This window comes from Phalacrocorax aristotelis, chromosome 17 (assembly GCF_949628215.1).
Source record: "Phalacrocorax aristotelis chromosome 17, bGulAri2.1, whole genome shotgun sequence".
Classification (NCBI taxonomy): domain Eukaryota; kingdom Metazoa; phylum Chordata; class Aves; order Suliformes; family Phalacrocoracidae; genus Phalacrocorax; species Phalacrocorax aristotelis.
In genome coordinates this window covers 7,393,259-7,416,420 of record NC_134292.1, presented here as the reverse complement: position 1 = coordinate 7,416,420, position 23,162 = coordinate 7,393,259, and the positions used below count along the sequence as shown (strand labels likewise).

Here is a 23,162-nt window from a genome sequence, read left to right as displayed (position 1 = left end):
GGTTTTGTTGCCTTGCCTTCCCAGAGCAGCACCAGGGACACGTACCACTTGAAGAGCAATTTACCTCCCCTGTGCCACTGTGAATAAGCTCAACATGAACAAAACCCCTTGAAACTCCAACATGACAAAAGCAAGGGCTGTAAACTTCTATTTAAACACAGCACTGACACTAAGAGAGATTAACAACAATATTTTGGAGAAAAGGCATTTTTGCTAGTAATTCAACACCCACTCCCATTCATCGGGGCATGAGCACTACCATACGTCCTCCAAGAACTGCAGGGCCCTCCAGCAAACCACTTTCCCACTTGTCACTTTACCCCAGCAGGCCTCCTGCCCTTCTGCATTTATACTTCTGTCATCCAAAAAACACTCCTTTTCACTTCCCAAGCTCTTCAAATTCATGCCCCGATGTTCCTCAGCTCCTCTTCTCTTCCACCCCAGAATAATTCAGGCAATTGTACTTCTGAGATCTGATCCGCCAGCTCAGCTCTTCTAATGCCCTTTGGCTCCAGCGTGGCTCCTCAGCCCTTTTTCTGCTCCTCCATTGTACCAATATTGCATCAGCTTCCATTTCTCAATTTACTCTTTCAACTTTCTTCTTCTGTCAAACTTTCACAGTTTATTTTCATCTTTAGTTTCTCCCAGTGTTACTCTCACTATCCTCCTAATGGACACAGCCAGTTAAACCTTAATTATGTCTCATACCAACAGCTGTTCTCAGGCTGATGAGCACACCCTAGAAGAAAACCCACGGCAAAAGGTCCTGCCTGTTAGACATTTTGCTATAATTGAAAGGTCACAAGTAAATGCACATAACCCTTTATCTGACACTTACTCTGGCATTATGGATTCCTTTTTCTGTTTTGTTTAAATTACTTTGGAAGAGGTTACCCTACCCTTAACAAGGATAAGCATCTTCACATGGTGAGGTTGCACAGGTCTAAAGCTTGGCAAGCCAACAAAGGTACAGTCAGCTATTTTCTTCCACACAAATAAAATTTAATGTCAGTCATTGCAAGGCCAGGCAGTTTTCAGGTGTTCTCCACCTCTCCTGCTACATGAGCTCTATGTCGCTGGGACAGCAGTGCTGGCTGGTTTAGCACACCTGGAACACACCAGCCAGGGGACGAGAGCCTCTTCTACCTGCCAGCCCCTCCTGTCACAGTGTTTCTGTTGTGCCATGGCTGGCTCAGACCCTGAGCTGTTCTCTAGCTTCCAAGCAAACAGTTAAGCGTGCCTCAGGTCTGGCTCTACCACAAAGCAGCCATGCTGCTGGGGTTACCATGGTTCTCCAGCCTGACCGTGAACCAGCCAGGACAGGGGGTGGGGATGGAGAGGTCAAGTTATGCCAGGAATGAGCCTGGGGAATGCAGCAGAGGTCACATTGCAGAGCGGGTACCGGCACATGCCGCTCGTTCCAGCCCGAGGCTTGCTGAAACTCCTGGATGGAGGGCTCTTCCAAAGCCTGGGAAACGCGCAGTGGGCGATGACCTGCACCCACTGTATCTTCATCCTGCTTAGCATATGCCAAATACAATACGATGCATTAAGCCAAGTCTTTGCTCTACCCAGCGCATGATGTGATTGGCAGAAGAACTTCTTTATTTCCCCCTCCAGTTCTGCTGATAGCATGTAATTCTGTTCATCCCTTTAGCCTTAGCCAAATATTTATGTCAAGCTGGGAAAAAAATGCCAGGCATAAAGCAGGGGGCGGAGGGAAGGCAATCTAGAAAAGGCTTATAAACCAATTTCAGCATACAAAGCACTTCTTCTGCCCAGTCACACTCAGATTAATAATAAGGTTGCTATGTTGGCCATTCCTTTTTTTAATTAACCTTCAACAGGTTAAACAGCCGAAGACCACGCTATTAGATAATCAATAAACCTAGGTATTAATTCCGTACCCACAACACAAAATGTTCTACTGGGTTAGGATAAAACCTCAATTACTGTTACATGCAGCAACCACCTTCTAGTGGGGGGCAGACAGACCCTAAAGTACTAATGATGTCACGTACTCGCAAGTACTCGTGCACATCAGCCGGCATGCCTGAACTCCATTCGATTTTTCAGTCACACTGCTGCTCCCAGGCAAGGATCTAGCACGTAGATCACTTCTACCACTTACCCAGTTCTGGTTGAATGGGAAAATTCATTACTCACTTAATTTTAAGTAACAGCCAAAGGGCCCAATCAGCAGCAGAGTGCCCCAGTGCTGTGCTAACACAGATGAGAAACAGCTTTTCTCTGATGCAGAGGTCTCAGTGCCATAGTTCTTGGGTTAAGAACATGCCATCATTTTCTTAAGGGATTCGAAAGCAGAAACAAAGCCATAAATTATTTTTTAATTGCTTAGCAGTGAACAAAGGCAGAAAATGACCTGCTGCGTCCCAACTCTTCCAAAGGCACACGTGAATAAACAGGACTGCTGGAAGTCTAACAAACTGACAGCCCATCCCAGGGAACACAAAGAGGAATGTTTGCCTAAACACTGCCTTGCAGCAAGACTGTAATCAAAGAAAGAAACCCCATGTATGATAAGAAAGATTCCTGGTGGTTCTGGCACAGTGATTATTTTCTACGTAATTGGGAAAGTTTGGAAACATTTGAATATGCTGTTTTGCTGGCATCCTTTCAAAAAGAGAAAGAACCCAAATGGCTGTAGTTCAAACAGCAAACAAGGCCCCAAACCAGTTACTAAACCAAAGCATTATGGATCCACAGGAAAAAGCAGCACATTTCTTCACATTTTCTGCACTATGAATGAAGAGGTAATAGAAGTCTGTACAGATACCTGGTATTACTCTTGTCCTGCAGACAGGCTGTAACTATTACACATTAAAATAATCAACTTGCTTTTATCGAGGAGTCAACAAAAGAGCAGAGAGGAAAGCTCCAGCTGCATATCTCAGCAGGGACTGGACTGGGCAACGTGACACCATCAGATATTACGTCCTGAACATTAGCCCTCCCATGACGAGTGCTCAGTAGGTCCAGATTCAATGACTTTGAAACTGATCCACGAGCCGTACTAGGTTTGCAGGAAATCATGCCAGCTTGCGTTTTCTGAAGTAACTAAAGATTAAACAAAGAGGCAGAAAGATCATGAAAATAGGAAAGACAGAAACGGCGAGAATACCAGTCAAAACACATGAGTAACAGCAAGAGAAGAAGATAAACTGGCCTTCTTTCTAGAGAAGCACGAGGATCTTGCTTAAAAGCTTCTTACAACTGTGGGAGTTATCATTTCAAAATCCTACCAAAAGACAGCATGTGCTGAGCAAACAAGGCTCTCCTCACAAGAAGATGAGCCTAATAAATACTGCTTCTGAAAACCCACCGAGCACAGGGTGCTCCTGTATTGTACATCAGCTCTCCCTAGAGGCAACTGCCTGCATGGAAAGGACTTAATCTTGGTACAATTTATCTGTGCAAGGGAAAGGCAGCACAGTCTCTGCATACCGGGTTTGGGCTTTAATACAAGTTAATACTGTTTATCTGAACTAGGCCAACAGAGGTAGCTGTGGAATATGAGATTGCGATGGAGAGAAACGCACAGCCTGAACTTTTAAGCCACAAGACAGCGCTGACTAAGCCAACAAACCATTAGTTATTTTTTCTAAAACTGAGAGGGGGAGAAGATGATATATCTGATGAAATACAAGCTAAATCACACAGCAGGTATTTCTCAGATGCATGGGAATAAAACATATAGCAAGGCATTATTAATGATTATCATGTAAGTCTTACAACGCAGTTTATCACCAGCTGTCTTCAACAACCTCAAAACCCATGCCTCAGTTATCCTGCAGTTTTCCAGAAAACAGAAAGCACGGGTGCACAGCCTGAAGGGGATCTCGCCGGGCTAAGCTGTGCCATTACTCCAGCAATCGAAGTCTGCAGGCTGGCACACTGCTGATTTACACCCACAAAGCCCCCGAAATGCCTCCACGTGCAAGAGCGTAGCAGTGAAAGGAGCCGTAAGGCATAGCCCCTTTCATCAGTCATGTTGACAAATCAGAAATAACTCAAGATATCTTAATTACAAAGTCTGAAATTCACTTTCACAGCTCACCAGGAGTAGTGGGAAGGGAATCAATCCTTCGAGGGAAAGGAATGAGCTGGTTGAAGTTGTTTGGGATGCTAAAAGGCCTGCAAATGCTGTTTTTAAGTTGACAAAAACATTTTAATGAATCATTCCTAAGATTAAGGGGTTTTTTTTCCTACACTATTATTTTATTTTCAAGATGCTTGTTACCCCATAACAACTGAAATAAAAAGATCATCCTGAACTTCCCCATTAGCATCTACAAGTCCTAGAATCGGCATCCCAAATCCATACAATCAGAGTTACTAAACCAACAGTCACAATCCATTTAAGAGCTCCTGGCATAATAGCCCTATTGAAGGCAGTTCTGGAGGGGGACTCTGCGTGTTGATCCAGGGCAGAGGTGGCTGCATTCGCCTGAAATGTAGAGGTCTGGCATAAAAAGGTGTTTTGTCCAGGAGGCAGAGAAACAACCCACACACATCCCTCCCCATGAGAAACCCTATCGGTCAACTGTAACATCAGCGCTTTAAGGCGCTCACAAAGTGAAAACTAGGGTAGGAAAGTCTGCTCAAGCCTCCCAGAGCAAGCAGGGATTCCACCAGCGCCCAGGAAAGACTTAACATAAGCTGTAAAACTAATTTCAGCCTCAAATAGGGAGGCTGCTGCTCTGTATCTCTCTCTCTCTAATTGAGCAGGATAGCAAACCATCAGGACAGCAGACGAAGCCTGCTCTTTTCCTCTCCCGGAGAAGTGTAACAACATGATGGCAAAGTGTTTTTTATCAGTTCCCCAGAAGGGGAAAGCCGACTCTGCACCATTCCTCAGGGGGAGAATGGACCAGGAGAACAATCAGAAATCCATTAGCAAGCTGCTGCTTGCCTCTGTGGCTGCCTGAACTCACGATCAAATGTCAGAGCGCTGAATGGCTTATATTACTTGAGAGGAGGAAAGGATCGGGGAATTGTTTCAAACTGATAAAGATATTATTACAGTTTTTAGCTTTTATTAGCATGAGGGCAAACATTTGCGATTTGCATTGTCCCTTTTACTAAGTTTCTCAAAACCAGGACAAAAGCTTCCAGCATAATTAAAATGGAGAAAGATCTGTTCCAGTACCACCAACTCACGCCGCAAGGAAAGCTGGGCAGGGGGGAAGGAAAAAATGGAGATGAAGGTACAGCAGCTCGTTGGTTGTGTTTAATGCTTTGCTGCCTGCATTCAGAAGCCAGGGCTCAACTGTGAAATACTGCAAACTTGCAAGAAAATAGCAAGAATTACCAATGCTGCTATTTACTAGCAGGGGAGTGACCCCATAAGAACACATTAGCTCATCATCAGTATTTCATCCTGCTCTTCTGCTAAGCTGCAGGCTCATTTCTGCTCTAAGTAACACTTTGTTGGCCACGTATCACAGCACAAGATAGATCCAAACCCAGTCTCCTCAGTCAAAATCTTCCCCTCTCCCAGTTACTCCTTCCCTTAGATTAAAGGTGATAAGGCCATTTAGAAAGCAGTGCAAATAACCAGCTTCATATATACATTTGTACATTAAAAACAAACATCCGTACCATCTCTCTCCAATGTTATTTACACTGCGTCTGAAAGCTATTATCTGAGCTATTATCTGGCACAGAGACTAGACTAAAATATTCTGAGCATATTAGCAGTGTATCACATATTGAAATGATTTGTGCAGATTCGCTCCATTCGTATACTGTTGATGCTTAAAATATAATAAAGAATTTAAAACAGGAAACTTGCATATGTACTAGGAAGTAAGGAAAAAATAATAATTAGAAAAAATTAAGAATTTTGCAGTGCAAATATTTCCAACTGTAAATTGATTCTCATTATCTTTCATCTGCCAAAAAAACCAAATTAAAATATCAGTCAAACGTAGTGATTCAGGTAAAAGTCTTAAACTGCATCTTCGGTTCAATAACAGCAATTATTGTGTCGTTGTTCTCAACTCATTGAGCTCCTCAAATGAGATCAGAAATGACTACAGCAAAAAAAAAAAACATAAAAACTCAACAGAAAGCTGTCATCCACAACACCTGAATGACATTTGAATTATGGTATTTTTACCTCTAAAACAGGTAACAGTAAAATGAAATTAAGGTTGTCAGCATTTCCATTACAAAACACTAGCCATAAAAACGACTACTGTACAGTCTTTGCATTTTTTTACTAGAATTTTTCTATTTTTCAAGGCAAAGTCGGTCTGAAGCTTTGAAGCATGCCAAAACAACGTAGCAGTATTAGAACCTCAAGCGCTAAAGGCTACTGAGCAAGGCCGAGATGCCCTTACTGCGACACTGGAAGTCCAAGGTGCGTACAGTGTTTAAGTCGATGTGCCCAACTATCACAATTTACACGCAGGAGCAGACCGGTGGGACAGTAGCTGGTGTCAGCTTAAAGCTGTTTATCTTCCACCAAGAGGAAGCGCATATCCAGCTAAGCACCCTCGCAAACTATTAAAAGAGCACTTTAATCCACACGAGTCCCAGCAACTTTCCTTCGACTGCACAGATCAGGCTGTGCACATGGACACTAAAATACTGTAAATAGTGGAAAGTGGCAAAACTCTCCAGTCACTCCACACGCAGCTCCTGCTCGGTCAGTAGTCCTGGTGCTTTACAAGTTGAGATCTCCTAAGCAAACAGCTTGCAATGAGACCTGCTAAATTATTTTTATTTCAGAAAAGCCATTTAGGGGTATTTAGACTCCCTCATATGCCAAGTGTCAGCTGAGTGTGAACCTTCTTTAAAACAGAAGTTAAGAACCGATGGAGGACGGGGTAATTTGCTGACTGGTAACAGGTCTCAGTTTTTCACGTAACCGAGCCTGGCAGGGATCGGCCATCACTGGCATCCGTAGACTGCTGTATGGCTGATACCAGATGAGATGAGCTATTTAGTTACAGCCCAGGTCCTACAAAACAGATGTCCTCACTGCAAAACATAAGCACAGCCATCAGCCTTGCTGACAGCAGCAGCAGCAGCTGGGGGCGTGGGCAGGACACACACAAACACCCTTTCTCTCCCTAAAAAGCCCACGACCCTTCCACCAGGCACCACAGCTAAGTGCTCACTGTCACCACCTGCTGAACTGGGGACTCTTCTGCCAGGGACCTCAAACCAGCGCCTTTTAAAGTGCTACACTCATGTAAATAAGTTGTTTTTTAAAGAACAAATTATCTGAGCAAATTCTATGAAGTTATTTCATTTGTTTTTGCTCCTGTTCATTTATTCCAATCTGCTGCACCTTCCCTCGGAGAGGTTATTAAATGCTCTGCTAATGGCCGCCAGCACTCATTTAATTCTTCTTAATGAATGTATGAGTGAGTAGCAGAAGCTATTATGTAGGGCTTAATAAAGGGCGGGAAGAAGTTTCCTAAAATTTATTGCCACAGGCTGCTGCTTGAAGATAAAATAAATGTAATTGCTTGGAACAGGAAAAATGATAAAATGTCCCTAGACATGAGGTAAAAAAAATACCAAGTGCTATGAACCAAAATCTCAAAGCCCAAAGGATCGCAAAAGCAAGATGGCCTCCTCCCGGCTTTTAGCTTTTTGTAATCCTTAAGATGTTTGCTTTGAACGTGGATGCTAAATGATGAACTCAATCTCAGCTGGAAGGATTATTTTATGACACTAGAAAGACAACCATTCATATAAAAGAAAAATGGCATTAATTCAGGCAGCATCTTATGAAAATATTATTTGCAGGAAAGGCACAACATGGGAAAAATGGAAGGACACTGCTCTGGACTGCTGAGGCCAGCAATACAATCTTTCCTAAAGGACAGGGTTTATGGTATGAAGGAGACACATAACATTTTGCTGCAATTATGCTGCTTCTTTCCCATCACTGTTTTGGTCAGGGCTGATGGAAGAAGGGAAATTGCTGAGAGGTGGACCTGTGTGTTGTTTCTTCAATTTCTGCTACTGTTTGTTAAAATAAATAAAAATCAGCAGGCTGAAGGAGAAAGAAAGTGTTTGAACTAGAAGTCCTGAGTGTCTGTCCTGCACAAAAGTGCTGCAATCACAGAGGCAGCTTCACAGCAAGCTCCAGGTCAGACCTCAACAACTGGCAAGAACAAAGTGGAAATCAAAGACCCATCCCATGTAATCACAATCCAAGAGAAAAATACAGGTTTTCAAAACAAAGCATTTTATTGTCACACACAACAGTCTTCTGTCCACCACTCAGACACTATGATCTAGTCATACAGATGAGTTTGGGTAAAAACTTTGATCAGTTTCATCAAGAAAGCTGAAAAGCAAGTTTCCCAAGAACGGGTCTCATTTTTTGTTTCCACGAAGCAGTCAGAGGTAATATTTTGCACATCAGAGACTGCCAAAGCATTGACTAAAATCAGAACATTCACGAGTTACCCGAACTTGTACTTTTAATAAGAGCAGCAGCAATCTGAGATTGCAACACTCTTGTGATTAGAGCAATAGCTCAAGAGTTACAGGCTGCAGCGGGAGAGGAGAGCAGAGATACCCGCACGTCAACATATCCAAGTGCCACCAGCATTTCAAGTACAGCTGCCCAAAAAGGACACCATCAGTCTCTACGCACCATCTTCCCAACAGGAAGGAACAACTACGCAGAACTATAGAAAGAAGATGTCAAAATAGCAAATCGAGTGGGCAAGGCATCTATTTCCCTTTACATAAAGGGGCAGAAAGGAAGAAATACTATTTTCAACAGCAAGCTAATATATCCAAGAGCTTAAAAGTTGACCCAAGAAGAAAAACAAGATTAGGTTTGCTCTTTTTTGCTGCTTAGGACAGACAAAGCCCCTCTCAGAAAACCACCATTTTTCATGCCAGCTTTGACCATCTTAAAACCAGAAAAAAAGAGGATAAAATCCCATTTTTCTTTTTTAAATCCTTGGCAGGTCACCTGCAAGTGCAGGCCAACAGCTTTTCTAGGAGGCAGTAAGAAATTATGATTTTCTTTACTAAACAAGGATTTCAGTTCCTTCAGCTCAATTGCAGGATTTTTGTAGTCCCACGGAATACAAAGCAATCAGCCAACCTGGAAGAGCATCCAATTTGGAGATGGACAGTTGCTTCTCCAAGAAAAAAACCCAACAATTTGGTAGAGACAAAAAAAAAAAACAAAAAATCAAAACAAGACAAAAAAGTCAGCTTTAGCACACTGGAAGGCAAAAGGTGAGCAGCTACGAGTGTGAAATGTCAGCGGAGTCAGGGGATATACTACATGAATTTGCAAAGGACAGGTGGCTGTCGGATAGACACCTACTAGAGAGAGTTAGACAAGGAGAGTTTAATCTTCCCCCACCCCAATGAAAAATTAAAGCAAAATAAATGTGCATAGCATTCTGTGTATCGGCACTATTACCTGGACAAAAGGCAGTGCTTCTAATTTAAACCAGCAAACACAAGTTATCCCATCCCCGAGTACCTTCGGGCACTTCCAACTCTTTTCTTAACCCTCTTCCACTCCTATGAATAAGTCTTATTACTTATTTACATGGGCTTATAGAGCAAGAAGTTGCAACTTTATGATGATAAAAGAACCTAAAGACAAAGGATCTGGGTTTTTTTAATTTACAAACAAACCAAGCAGGTACTTGTTAACTACCCGTGATGTGCACTGGCTGTTCCCTGCTACAATGTAAAACGCAGCATTTCATTTGCCTCGGCACCGGCGCATCCCTGGAATCACTACCTACACAAACCTCAATTACCCAGCCTGAAAATATACATTTTTCTTATCCAAGGACAATCCCCACACTGAGGGGAAATGATTTAAAAACAAAAAATAATCTCAATTATTCTGCCAAATGTAACACCAGCTGATGCTAGGCAGAAAGGAAAAGCTGCATGTGACGGGCTTTTTTTCGGTTTTATTTGGTTTGGTTTTGGTAGCAAGAGTTTTCATTTCTACTGTGTGCAAGAGCCAGATGTGGGAGGAGAAGAGTAGGTGGCATAAGGGAAAGTAGGAACGAAGGTCCTTGTCGCGGCTTATCTGTGGTACACTACGTTTCAAAATAACAGGAGCTCTGTCATCCAGGCTGGCTCATAACCGCCCGCGCAGCAGGAAATGGCAGAAGAGCCCCGGAGAAGCCGTGCACATTTCCGTCGTCCTCCTCCCCCTGTCCGCCTTATCTGCTTTTACTTGTGCATCTCATAAAACACCCGCAGGCCAAGCCCTGGTAGGGCCAGCTCCTCAAACCAAACCTTTCATAAAACGTTCCAGGTATGGTCCCAGGCTAAAAGCAATTCTCCCACCACAGCAGCAAACACAGGATACTCAGATTGATGCGTCAGCCTCTGAAATCAAGAGTCAGGACGGGTGATTTGGTCTCAGGAGGAGTCGGAGGTGCTGCATCGTGCAAGGGGATGAACACAGGCAGCTGCCATCACCAACATCCCTAGCTCTGGTGGAACTTTGTCTGGGCAGGACCTGCATTCACACAACTTTGCAAAACACTGGGCCCACAGCCATAGCATCAGGGTTTAGGTGCACTGACAGAACATCTCAGCAAAAGCTCGCCCACAGACCTCTTCCACCCACCCACCCCACCACCCTTTTTTTTTTTGATAGCACTTTGCTTAAAGTATTACACTCAGAGATACTTTTTTTTTTTAAACACTTTTTTGATGGGGAGAGAGAAGCAAGGGAAAGCACCCAACATCTTGCAATTTGTTGTAGTCCAAAGAAATCCATTTGTTCAGCTTTTGCAGCATCACTGTGATAATTTTTCTTTGTATTGCACATTTGTATTAATTTTAAATAAAACAATTTACAAGTCAGGAACGCACCCTACAATTACCTTTTCAATGTGTCTCCCCTTAAATAAGACCTTCCTCTCCAAAGGAGGCTATAAAGCTCTCATGGACTCATCCCTTATGCACGCTGCACAAATGGATACCTCCATGGTGGCTGGCTATGGATACGACCACAGTACACAAGGATAAAGAGAACTCAAATCCAAGCACGATTGTGTAAGACTGTAGTAAAGCAGCCTCCAAGGTAGTAGAGAGTGCCTTTACTTGCATGGGGTTACTTTTACTTCTAAAATTTTTAGAAGTAGTACATTTTTAAAATTCAGCTGCTAGCAATTCCAATTTAAGAATCATAAAGAGTACTATATTAATAATTGAAACATAAAATGCTTGTCTGATTTGCTTCAGTCCTCAGTCCCCCTCCCCAAAGGGCTTGATGTGCCTTAGGGAGCATTTCACAAGCAGCACATCAACTTTGTGAAATACAACTTCAGCAGATGAAAGCCTCGTAACCACACAAGAGCTGCCGTCCTTTTAATTCTGGAATTTAAAAACTGTGACATCCACGGAGCTATTTAAACTAATTTGAAGGTAGAACAGCTAAAATATTTCAGCCCAGCCAAGCACTTCAGATACCACACGGTATAGTTACTTCAGATGCGGCTCACCAGCAATCTCCCCATTTCAGCCACAACATCCACCCTTTATCAACCGGCAGACAGTGTTCCGCCACCGCTGCCGTGACTCACCGAGACCAGGGTGATGAGGCACCCTCAACACTGGGTGATTCAAGCTTATCTGGTGGCCATGAAACGTGTCTCATACCAGGGGCTCCAGATCATCAGGTTCTGAAGTCCAGCTGAAGCCCACCACTTCCTAATTTGGAAGCGCTGCAGATGAGGGAGATGTCTGAGCTGGAAAGCATCTGCTCCGTCAGTGCCTGTGTCTTTCACCTTGACGTTTTTAATACCTTGGTAGTTATACAGGACTACATGATGTGAACATGGCCAATACACCGTAACATTCACTTTTCTGGGGAAAACTAACCGAAGTTATCAAATTAGAACAAAAAAACCTCACTGGATTTGTGCTACTTATTCCGAGTCGAATGCAAATATTTCATGTTAACATTTCATGGTTCTTTGAATCCTCACCTGATACTAAATGCAGCACTGATCACTATTTTCATTTAATGTTCTTCAAAGCCTGTGTTTTTACCCATGATTACAAAGCCACGCTACTGCTCAGTGAAGTTTGCAATTACTCTCAGGAGAGGTCTTACAACATTGCGGCAGGTCTTCAGTGAAATGTCACGCAGTACCTTCGCTTTGCACAGGCAAAGCTGCAGTAACTGAAATTATTACATTAGCATTTAAGGCTAGTATTTGCCTCCAAAAATCCAACCTTTATTATTCTAATTCATCCTTTTGCTTGGCTCAAAATATTACCTACTTATTTAAGGGGTGTTATTAGCACTGTGTGTTTTGCTAACCAGTAACAGCCTTTAGGATTTGGCCCTCTCCAGACCCATCGCTGCAGCAGTTCCAGAATGAACTCCTAGAATACAGCTGCGAGTTGTACTTAGCGAGCAACACAAAACACACAACGCATCTGGCGTGTAAATGTTGTCATACAAAGCCTCGCTCTATACCCACTCTCTAGCAAGAGCAAGATAAAAAGCACCAGTAATTCTTGCAGTGAGGTCTAATCAGACTTAAGTTTCCCCAACAGATTTTTTTTTTTTTTTGTCCCTAATGACATGGAATGTGAAGGATTGAGCAACACTTACACTGTCTTATGTGATCACCTCATAACAATAATTACTACTTAATACCTGAAACATGATAGCACCTTGACATCCAAACCTCTGTGTGGGAGGCACTATTTAGACATAACAGACAACCCACAGAAACCAAAAAAGTTGCAGCTTCTGTATGAAGATCGGTAGTATCAAATGATGGGAATAGCTTCATCTTCCCTCCAGTTAATTTCCAGTAAAGGACATCTATTTTGTATTAAATAGCCGCACCTTTGGAAAAAATGTATATAGCAAAGACATTTAGTGCAATCCATCAACAGTCTTAAAAGAAATAAAGGCTTGACTGCAAAGAATTTTAAATGCATCTTCTTATGCATCAAGTTAAATATATTTAAGAAGAAATAACAGCTTGGCATTATTTCAAAATTTTTCACTTATGCTTTCCTAAGTTATTTGCAAACATTAGGTGTAGCCAGACAACAACAGCTCTAATAGCCGTTCCAGTAATTCTGGCTAAACTAGAATGTACCTTTTAAATGAACATTATGTGTTGTCAGATTTACAGAGGATATGAAGAGAGCTTAGAGCTAATAAAAATAATAAAAACCCATTCAAGCATACATATTTATAGCTTAAACTATTTTGCTAGATGCACTAAATCATCTTCATTATTATAAAATTCTCCCACCCAAAAGAGATTTGAGTAAAATAAAATATTACTAGATTACAGCTTCACTTTTGTTAGCATTGTTATGACTTAATAAAAGTTTAATTCCACAATTAGCTTTGTGATAGCAGTTCTGACATTCAGGCAACACCAATGGTGTAAATAGCTGCAACTGGCTGAATATTGTTTTCAGTCATTCCCCGAGCGTCCTTGCCAGGAAAAGCTCACATGTTTAGAAATGCTGGACACAATACTACAAGAGGATTTACAGAATCAATTTCTATTCTGAGAGGATCACACAATTTAATATAAAAAAATAAAAATACGTATACAATTTTAAAAGTCAGCGTGGCATAACAGAAGAGGTAGGGGAATGCGATCAAGTGCAGAAGACAGCAATAAGTGAAAAGGAATACAGCACTGAAAACTATTTCTGTTGTTTTAAAAAATGAAGAATGGGCTGAAATGGAGCTAGAGGAGGTAAGGGAGCAAGATTTTCCCATTAACAGCAAAAGCAAACATCACCTACCAACCTCTTTTTCATCAGCAAGCAAGCTCAGAAAGATTAAAGACTCTAAAAGTAACTAAAAAGACTTGACAGGTACTATTCCTGAAATTCACAATTGTCACTTCTGACCCTGCTTCTTGCCATTAACTTTTGCTCATTTCCAAGACACTTCTTACTGCAGGGGGTTTGGTTTAACCAGAGCAAGAGATTAAAAAGATTCAAAGAAGACACCTGGTGGCCAGTGCAACAAATGACAGTTTAGTTTTCTCAAGGTTTATTATAAAGATACCACAAAAATCCAAGGGAAAACAGTTGAGTTTACTGCATACCAGCCCTGTTGATAACCCACTGTGGTCATGCCAGAAACTGAGAAAATGGAGTACTCAGGAACAGCCCTTCACTAGTCGCATTAAATGAGACGGCACCTAATAAGCAGTCTTTGAACTTGGGCAACTTGAACACAAATGAAATAGCAAACATTTCCTGAAAGCCCAAACAATTTCCTATTTAAACTTTCCACATCCTTATCCCACTATCATTCACACATTCAGCCTCTGGAAAAACAGTATTGTTTATTCTGGGAACACACACCAAGAAAATTTGAAAAAAAAGCCATGAAAAAGCCATCAGTTAGAGCAGGTGTGGTCTGGCAGTTGATCAGCTCATTGGGGTCACAGCAAAAACTTGTTAGAGTTGATGTTCGTGTACGTTGGTAGAATCTGGATGTGCAGAGTAAGTGAAATTTCCTCCTACACAGCGTCAGTGTGACGGGAAACACAGGGAATGGGGCCACGTCACTCTGTACTTCCAATGGTGATGGGCATCGGACAGGGAACAAACAGCAGGTCAGCAAAGGCAGGAATCCAGTTCTTCAGGAGGCTTCGCCATCCAAAAACCCAGGCATTTAACAGGCAGCAGAATATGTAATTCAATATAGTCTTCATCACACATTATTCCCAGCTTCTGAGGCCACCATTCCTTCTTGGATGCACAAGTGGAGTGCAAACCACAACAGAATAACATTCAGCGTTTTACTAGTTTATGAGCTCTAAGGAGAGACTGGACCGAACAGGATTTGCCACTGATCAGACAGCACTTCAAAGGACGAGTCTATGGAGAGACAGACTGGACACAACTCAGGCCCTGGAAAGGCCTGAGAAGTACTGAGCTGATATGGTAGGAACTGAAGTCAGTCTAGAAGATGAATGCACCAAAATGCCTTAGAAAAGCAGCATTAATGGATAAGAAGCTTCTCAAGGCAGGCAACATCTAGCAATATTGATTCTTTAATACACACAATGAAACCAAAGCCTTAATGATTAATAATCTGTTGTGAAATTCTATTCATTAGGTAAAAACAGTGCACAAAGATGACATAACATAAATCAGGCAGGCTCCTCGCTCATGAAAGAATGATGATCTTGCTTGCATCCATGTAAATTAGCAGCAATCACTCTATGGAAAAGCAAGCTCATGCTTTTCACAACCTAACTGGTAATGGCAAGGAAGAAATGCTGGGAGAGGAAAAAAAACAACCTTAATCTACTCTCAACACTAACTCTAAAAAGTACGTTTGGCAAAAACTAAAGCAAGCCGGTATTCAGGGCACGCTTGCCCCATCATTACAATGAGAGGTGTGGAAAAGGACTCCTCCCAGAGCATCACACACCATTTTAGCAGATGCGTATCAAATTTTGCCATTTCACGAAAAGCTATGCTTAATATCTAAGTGCAGAACTGGAATTAAACATGCAAGTTTAAAGAAAGAACAAAGTTAAGAACCAAGGAAAGGTCTAAGAACTAATTTAGTTAAGAACTAAGGAAAGACATTGCCTTAGGCGGTTTTGCTTACTAAAATTGTCTGGACGTTTGCTACCCTTTTTGTCCAAGATTCCTCTTCAAACTGATAAAATGGATACTCTGGTAAGCAGATTAATAACCTCTGCAGGTTGTTTAGATTGATCTTCAATCAGCAAAGAGCGGGATAAAAGTTCCCTGATAAGACAGTCAACAAAAGCAAAGCAACAAGAGTCCCTCTTGCTTCTGCTGAAACTGCTCTGCATGTTCCTACAGTAATGGACTTCTGCCATTCACAACAGTCCTTTTTATAAGGAGACTTACTACTTCTCAGAAGAATGGCACAGTACGCCTGAAATGACAAAAGACTGCTGGGTGAAGACACTAGCGCTCTTTATATGGCTATCAACAGACGTTGCAGATAGGAGGCAGCCCCCTCCTCCTGCCAAAAAGAAAGGAAAGCAAAGTCCATCTGCAACAATAACTCCAGAAGGAGGGTAGTATTTTAAATGCTTCCTTCAGTCTGCATGAATGCAAATCAATCAGAGCATTCAGTATAGCTGAAAGAGATTACACCTATAACATACTGCATGTCCATTCCCACACCATACCATAGCAATCCATGTTTTAATGTTTTAAACCTTACGGTGTGGAGCGAGTATACCGATGGAGCTGCAGTAATGTTCCGGGAAATTGGGGGATGCTAAAATACTCCAAATGGGGACTGAGGCTTAAGGCAACACACTATGAGCCTTTACTGAACACACCACTAGTATCAGGCGGATGTTAAGAGCTGGACTAACTACTGCAACCGTGTATTCAGACTGCCCAGTATCAGTTAAGAGCATTCCTCATCCGACACCTTGCCAAGACACTGGTTACAGTCACATCCACACGAGTAAACACAGCACAACAGCCCAGGACTGACAATACTCACCCATTTATTTCTTGTCTGGTTTATCAGAGTTCCTATAACCACAGCTGGAAACACAACCCTATTGTTCCAAGACACAACACAACAGCATCCCCACCCTAAAATGACAATCAGTAGAACAAGACTTTCCAAGGCCATTTTCACCTTTCTGCGCCCTCATGATTTGCCACGTGCCACAGAGCCCACCACAGACAGCACCAGGGATGAAACCCAGGATTCCCAACTTTCTGCAATGGGACTGTGTCAACTCCTCACTTTCAAGCTTTAGATTTCAACTCTTCAGTTTAAAATACCACGAGTTTGTTGGTAAATGTTGAAGCATGCTGAATGAGATGACTGCTTACAAGCAATGATTTCTATTCTAATACCCTGCAGCTTTCCCTTACCTCCCTGTCCTGATCTTCTAACATAGCCTTCCTATTAAAATCTGTAAATAAGAATGCAGAACCAGCACAATCTATTAATGAAAGTCTGGCATATGAGCAACCACTACCTATTTGTCACAAAGGAGATGAACTGCTTAAACATGGCAAGTTATCAAAGATTAGTCAGTGCACAAAACAGACCTGCTTTTGCCCAGGAAAGGATTAGCCTTTCCCCATCATCATCCACCTCAGCATGTGGAAAAGCAGTTTAGCAAGTCTTAGGTCTCTTTCCTAACATGTTCCAACCCTACATCAAGTTTTGTGGATGAGCTTCTTAGCAAAACCTACTGGTATTTGATAATTGGAGAAGGAAAAAATATAGCAAGAGCTTTGTATGATGAAAAGGGATATTGTCAAAGGCAGTAAACACATCTGCATTTGGTGTGCAGCGGATGTCAGCATTAACCAGGCTAACACTGAAGCACAACGAAGTGAACATAAGCAGTGATCTCAAAAACTGGGGATAAGCCTCTCCTAATAGACAAGGAAATTAAAGCTTGGGAGCTGCCAAATCTCCAACCTAACACCCAAGCAAGTTTTGTCAGTTTAGAATGCAGACCTGTGATTCTGAAGGCAGGCTCTAAATAATGGGCTCCTATTAGGCCAATGTTAACGATATAATTTCAGGTGAAAGGTCTAAACAGAATGAGGAGTAGTAAAAGAGTTTCTTTCAAGTCTCAGGCTCTGCAGTTGGTGAAGCAGAGATGGAATATAAAAATGCCCTAAGGAACAATGGAAAGAGATAAATGCAGGGTTTGTAACTACATGGGTTTAAAGAAAGAGAGTTCTAGTATGGAAAGAATCTCATTTAAATCACTTCCATGTATGGGCAATTGACTATCTAATAAATGTATATTGCATATAAAGAAGATATATTGACCTCACCTGTACGATTAAGGATAACGAGTACAAAGTCATATATCATTGCTTGATCACAATCTGCTCTGGACCACCCAGCTGATGAAAGCATATTCCAAAGCTGTACGGTTCTTAATAACATTTTAGAAAAAAAAAAAACTTCTTAGAATTATGCATTTTCCTGCACAATCCACATTTCATGAAAATATAAACACCAATATAATTATAACTGTATATATTGTAGTATATACTCGTATATGCTGGTCAATCACTAAATCCTGAGGAAGGAACCAATTATAAAGTAATTTACTCATTTTTACAATCCAAACAGTTGAAACATGAAATTCAACAGCGTAAAACAAGACAGATGATTAAACCTAAAGACCCTTAAAAATAAATTTTTAGTCAATAATATAGGAAAGTGTACTTTTAATTGTTTTTTCCTAATAGTGAATTTTGTAGGGCATATCTCCAACTGGCAGCTGCGGCAAACATACTATGGAGCTATTTTGTACAATTACTTCCTAGTTAAAGCACTAAACCATTCAGCACCCTTGTAAGAAGAGAAGTTCAGATCCAATGTGAAAGAGACTGTAGTAGGCTGACTACAGCTGTATTCAGCACTAAAGGACAAGAGAAATGGATCCAGTTCCTAGAGTTTGTCTCTCCTTACAGTAAGGTAAACAGCTCTTTTAAGCCTCCCTATCATTTATCTGCTGGAAGAGAAACTATCAGAAAGACCACATTTCATCACTGCAAGAGAATACGAAAAGAACATTCTTGTGTGAGTGCTTTATCAACTCTATTCTAAAGATACTTAAAGCTCAAAGCTGAACAACTATCATTTTCCTTGGTAGTGTAAAGGTATAACACAGATTCAAAATGAAAGTTCCTTTTCTTTCTACCAACTTTACGGTCAGCCGTATTTGTATTTCTTTGCAGAATGTCTCAAGCACAAAACAATGAAAAAGTTGTAAGACCAAGTTGTTATCTATCAGTGATCCATTGTATGTAATGAGAAGCAGCATATAAGAAAGTCTTATATTCAAAACCTCTTCAGGTTTCTTCTTCCTCCCAAATCAATTATTTCTCTGACTGCCACAGTAAAACTGCCACCAATGACAGCAAATATGTATATCAAAGCTGAAACATCGTTTAGAAGACCTACATTTCAAGATATTTACAATCATTTCCCATTGTTAAATCGAAAAATCCCACTCAAGTTCCCACCAACATGTCCATGGAAAGATGGTCCCCTTTCCCAGTCACCATCGCAATCTTTGCAATAAAGAATACATATAAAACCCAACCTTTCAGGCTCACAGAAGCAGAGGCGCTGCTCAGGATTTCACCTCTCAGAACAGTGTCTGCTGCTGACCAAGCTCCATCACAACAGTCAGTTTCACAGTAACTGGAATTTAAAGCTGTGGACCAAATCTACCACCTTGCCAAGCAGTTATCCTAGCACCTCTTCTTCAACTCAGCATGAATTCAGTTTTGAAGCTTCAGATGCTGCTTTTACTTGGAGATACTGTTCTACCAAGATGCTTCAGGGGATCTGTTCATCATTCAACAGAGCAACACCTACTCAAGACAGTTAGAGAAGGTGTGGTGTTCGCCGATCACTCCAGGTAACAACTGCCAACTCTGGGATCAGAGTTGAGCCCTGTGGGAATATATCTTACTGACTTGTTTATTTCTTTTCAGAAGCCTGAGTTTTGCTGAGATTAATGTTCTGGAAAGGCACAAGATAACACTAGTGTGCAAACTTCGACCTGCATTTACAAAGTCTCTCCCATTAACTGTCTACTGACCACGGTTTTTCTCTCAGTCAAATGTCCCCAAAAAGCAGTCACTATAGACTGGTTTCTCAGCCAAGAAAAGCACAAGGGAAGAGGCAAACATTGCCTTTATGCTCTCTCTCAGTTTCAAGCTTGCAAGCAATCTAAGAGATTGAGTAATCTGCATCAAGCTGAAATCTATAAAATCCCATCAAGGGCTACCCTGCTGTCCAGGTAACTACAGCAGAGCAAACTCCAGCTTGCAAAACATCCTTCATGCAGCAAGCAGCAACACAAAGCAAGCCGTCCAAAACTTGCCCATATATTATTTTTCCACCCTAATGCACTCCTCAGTCGTCAACTCATGAGAAAATTTAGAGCCTTTCTGCATTATTCTCACAGAACATTTGCCCACCAGCAGAGCTGATTTCTGGCCAGTTGCCTCCTTGCTTTCCAGAAGCCTCTCGATGCATTACTTTGAGCATTACAGAGAGCACAACAACTGAGAAATAGAATTACTTCCCTGAAAGTTATTTTGCCTTACACTGTTAGATTCTGATAATATTTACTAACCCTTTCAACTAAGATTCAATACTACTGAAGCAATTAAGATCGTCAGTGCTCTGAAAATCACTAAGTGTCTGCTGAATCAGCCTCAGCAGAACTTAGCAGGTAGCAATCCCACTGAAACAGCTGTACCAAAACACAACCGTAACAGGAGAGCCATGCTATTACCAGCTCCACATTTTTTTGTTTTATCATGGGTTTTAATATACAAGAACATCAAAAAAGTACCTTTAAGAGTTCAACTGTCTCAAGGGGTTTGCTTTAAGCAACCCACCCTGGAATTTCTCCTTAAACATTTCTTAGTTACAGAAGGCAAGAAACATGATTTTCCTGGGACAAGCTAGTTCCCACAGCGTAGCAGAGAATCCAGATACTGTGCTTGGCATTTAGAAGAAACTGTGTAATTAAAGTACTGAAAGACAAACATGCAGAAATTTAAGCCCTGAACAAATGCCAGTCTATTTTTATGAACTACAGCCTATGGAACCACTTCTGAATAGGACAGAAAATATTAAATACTATTCTGTCCATTAATTATAAAGTATGTCAGACTATATATATTTCAAGGACAAGTTATCAAATAAACAAAAATGAGGGAGATTAAGAACTTTCTAAAATGAACTTTATTTCCTCTGTATTTTTCCATACATTTTAAGACAGCGTTTTTCAGGATAGGAGCAGCTCAAACTCAAAACAGAGCTGAACAACAAACAACAGTGGTACAGCCTCCTACTGTCTGTACTTCGAAGAAACATTTAATACACTCAAAGGAAGAAACTCTTCCTCATGTGGATAAGCGAGGCTGATCTTTTGCAGTTCTCTTAACAGATGTACTGGCCTTGATGTCCCCTTTCAAGTTTATTCTTTTCTAAATCGAGACACTGAGGTCTTTTGTGGACATATGGTGTATGGACATTATAGACGCTATTTTTCTTTGCAAATGTGCTAGGTTCTTCTGACCTCAGGTCATACTGGCAAGAAGTTACCATCTGCCTATTCCTGTTAGATGATCAAAAAGGAGCATTTCTGGCTCTTCTGCTACATCAAAACATGAAAAGGTAGTTAGAGTATTGTACTGCTTGCCGTTGGCACTCTCGCTGTATCTCATCTGACCTTGAAACTCTGTCCAGAGTAGTAAACGCAGCAACCAAACTGGGGGTGGAGGAGCGGGTATATCGTAGGACTGAAAGCACAGCTCAGAAAAATCCAGCAGAGGGTTTATCATCAGAGGGCAAAGTTAGCCCTTACATTCTCTAACCCTCCCTCAGTTACCTTCAATTCCCAAATAACCGCGCTGCACAAACATTGCACGAGAAAACAGAAGAAATTACATTGTGTAACCAAACCAATTTTTCAACACAGTAGTATACATACAGCATCTCTGTCTGTGTCTTTGCTGGACACTGCACGGGATTTCTTGGTCCCTTCTACAAACAAAGGATGAGAGAAAGTTTGAAAGCAAAGGCCAGCTAAACCAAAACTGAATCAAAACTTTCCTACTAACTACTAGATTGCACTCTGAGACACGGCAAAGATTTCCATTTTTAATTATATGAAGATTATAGATGCAGTTTTGTTTTGTTCACAGATAAACTTCCTCAAGAGGACAAAAACTGATGAAGCAGCTTTGTCAAAATCCCATTTTCTTGTGGAAGACAGCAGCCAGTAGTCTGTCTTCTCAAAGAATATTGGAATAGAAAAAGCATTATGCAAATTCAGGGATTACTCAAAAAAGTTTCAGTGGAGCAATGCATTTCTGCATCTCACTTTTGTAGAGATACCTTCAGTTTATAATTTCTTTAGTCTTTTTTTTTTTTAATAAAAGAAAAAACACAAATAACAACAACATTTGAAAGAGTTACTAAACCAACATCTGACTCCTACTGAGCTTTTCATTCAGCTTCTTTCCCAAGACTCTCGGGCCCCTCTTAATTTGTGGAAGATCAGCAAGTGACAGTGTTTCTGTACCCCTAACTTGGCCACTTTCAGCCTTTAGCACTTTAAACCTTTATCTCATGCGGTGATGGATTTACCAGCTATGAGGAGCCACTAACCCAAAATGCTGTAAACGCACTACACAAATTAACAAAAAACTGGTTTATTCCAACCAGTTGTCACAACAGCAGTATCCACACACTTTCCAAAACAAATCTCAAGTCTTTTTTTCCCCTTCCCAAGTAGCAGAGTGCCTTTCATAAATTAAAGAACACTTCTCCCTAACCATCAGGTGTGCTTAGTCTATACCTTCGAAACAGACAACTCCAAAAGGATGAAACATTTTCCCAGACTTTAAACTGAACCTAAGGCAGAAATGAGAAACGTGTGCAATGTTAAAAAGTTACTTCCTTGTATTTTGCATGTAGCTGTATAATAACCTCTGCCCAGGTTTCAAGCAACCTGACCCAAGTTAAGTATTTTCTTAATAAAAAAATCACAGAAGATTTGCCTTAAGCAGCAAGGGAGAGAAAACAACAGACTTCCACAAAGTACAATACTTCTGTATCAGCACTGTGCCCTTGAATAAATCCATATTGCATCTAGCATGGCAAATCAAAATTAAACCAAAAGAAACACCAACAGAAACCTCTTACCATGTTCGACGAAGACATTACAGTGCGGGCCCCCATGCCTTGATGACTCCTTCTTCCCTGCTCCTTTGATAAAGTGCAGGGCAGGCAGACTTGGCCTCCTTTGGTCCCCAAGAACTTTTCCAGGCTGCTGCCCCATAAAGTAACTATGGGCAGCCTTTCCCAGGACGAGAAGTTTTTAAAGAAGTCTGTGATCCCTGATCTTCCAGGTTGGGAAGGAGCTTTGAAGGAGAAAGTATTTTAGGTGGTTGCGTTGGTTGCACTTGCTGTGTGATAAAGTCACTTGAGGTGAAGAATTAAGACAAGCGCAGATTCCTCCAATGCTTTTGAAGACAGTAGCAAGGCTCCTTAGGTGACTTTATGCAAAAAAAAAAAAAAAAAGTACAAGTTCTAACTGCTTAGTAATGACCAAGCATTACCAAAGTTTCAGGCTGCCATATGCAGTACGTCTTCC

General features: G+C 41.3%; 1 protein-coding gene across 1 annotated transcript in view; it reads right to left on the bottom strand.

Moving 5' to 3' along the window:
• The window catches only part of ABL1 (ABL proto-oncogene 1, non-receptor tyrosine kinase), an 82,407-nt gene extending 59,245 nt beyond the window's left edge, over window positions 1–23,162 (bottom strand). The window contains exon 1 of the mRNA XM_075112478.1: window positions 22,712–23,162. Within this exon, the coding sequence (XP_074968579.1) occupies window positions 22,712–22,847 (136 nt within the window). The 5' untranslated portion in view covers window positions 22,848–23,162. The remainder of the gene's footprint in view (window positions 1–22,711) is intronic.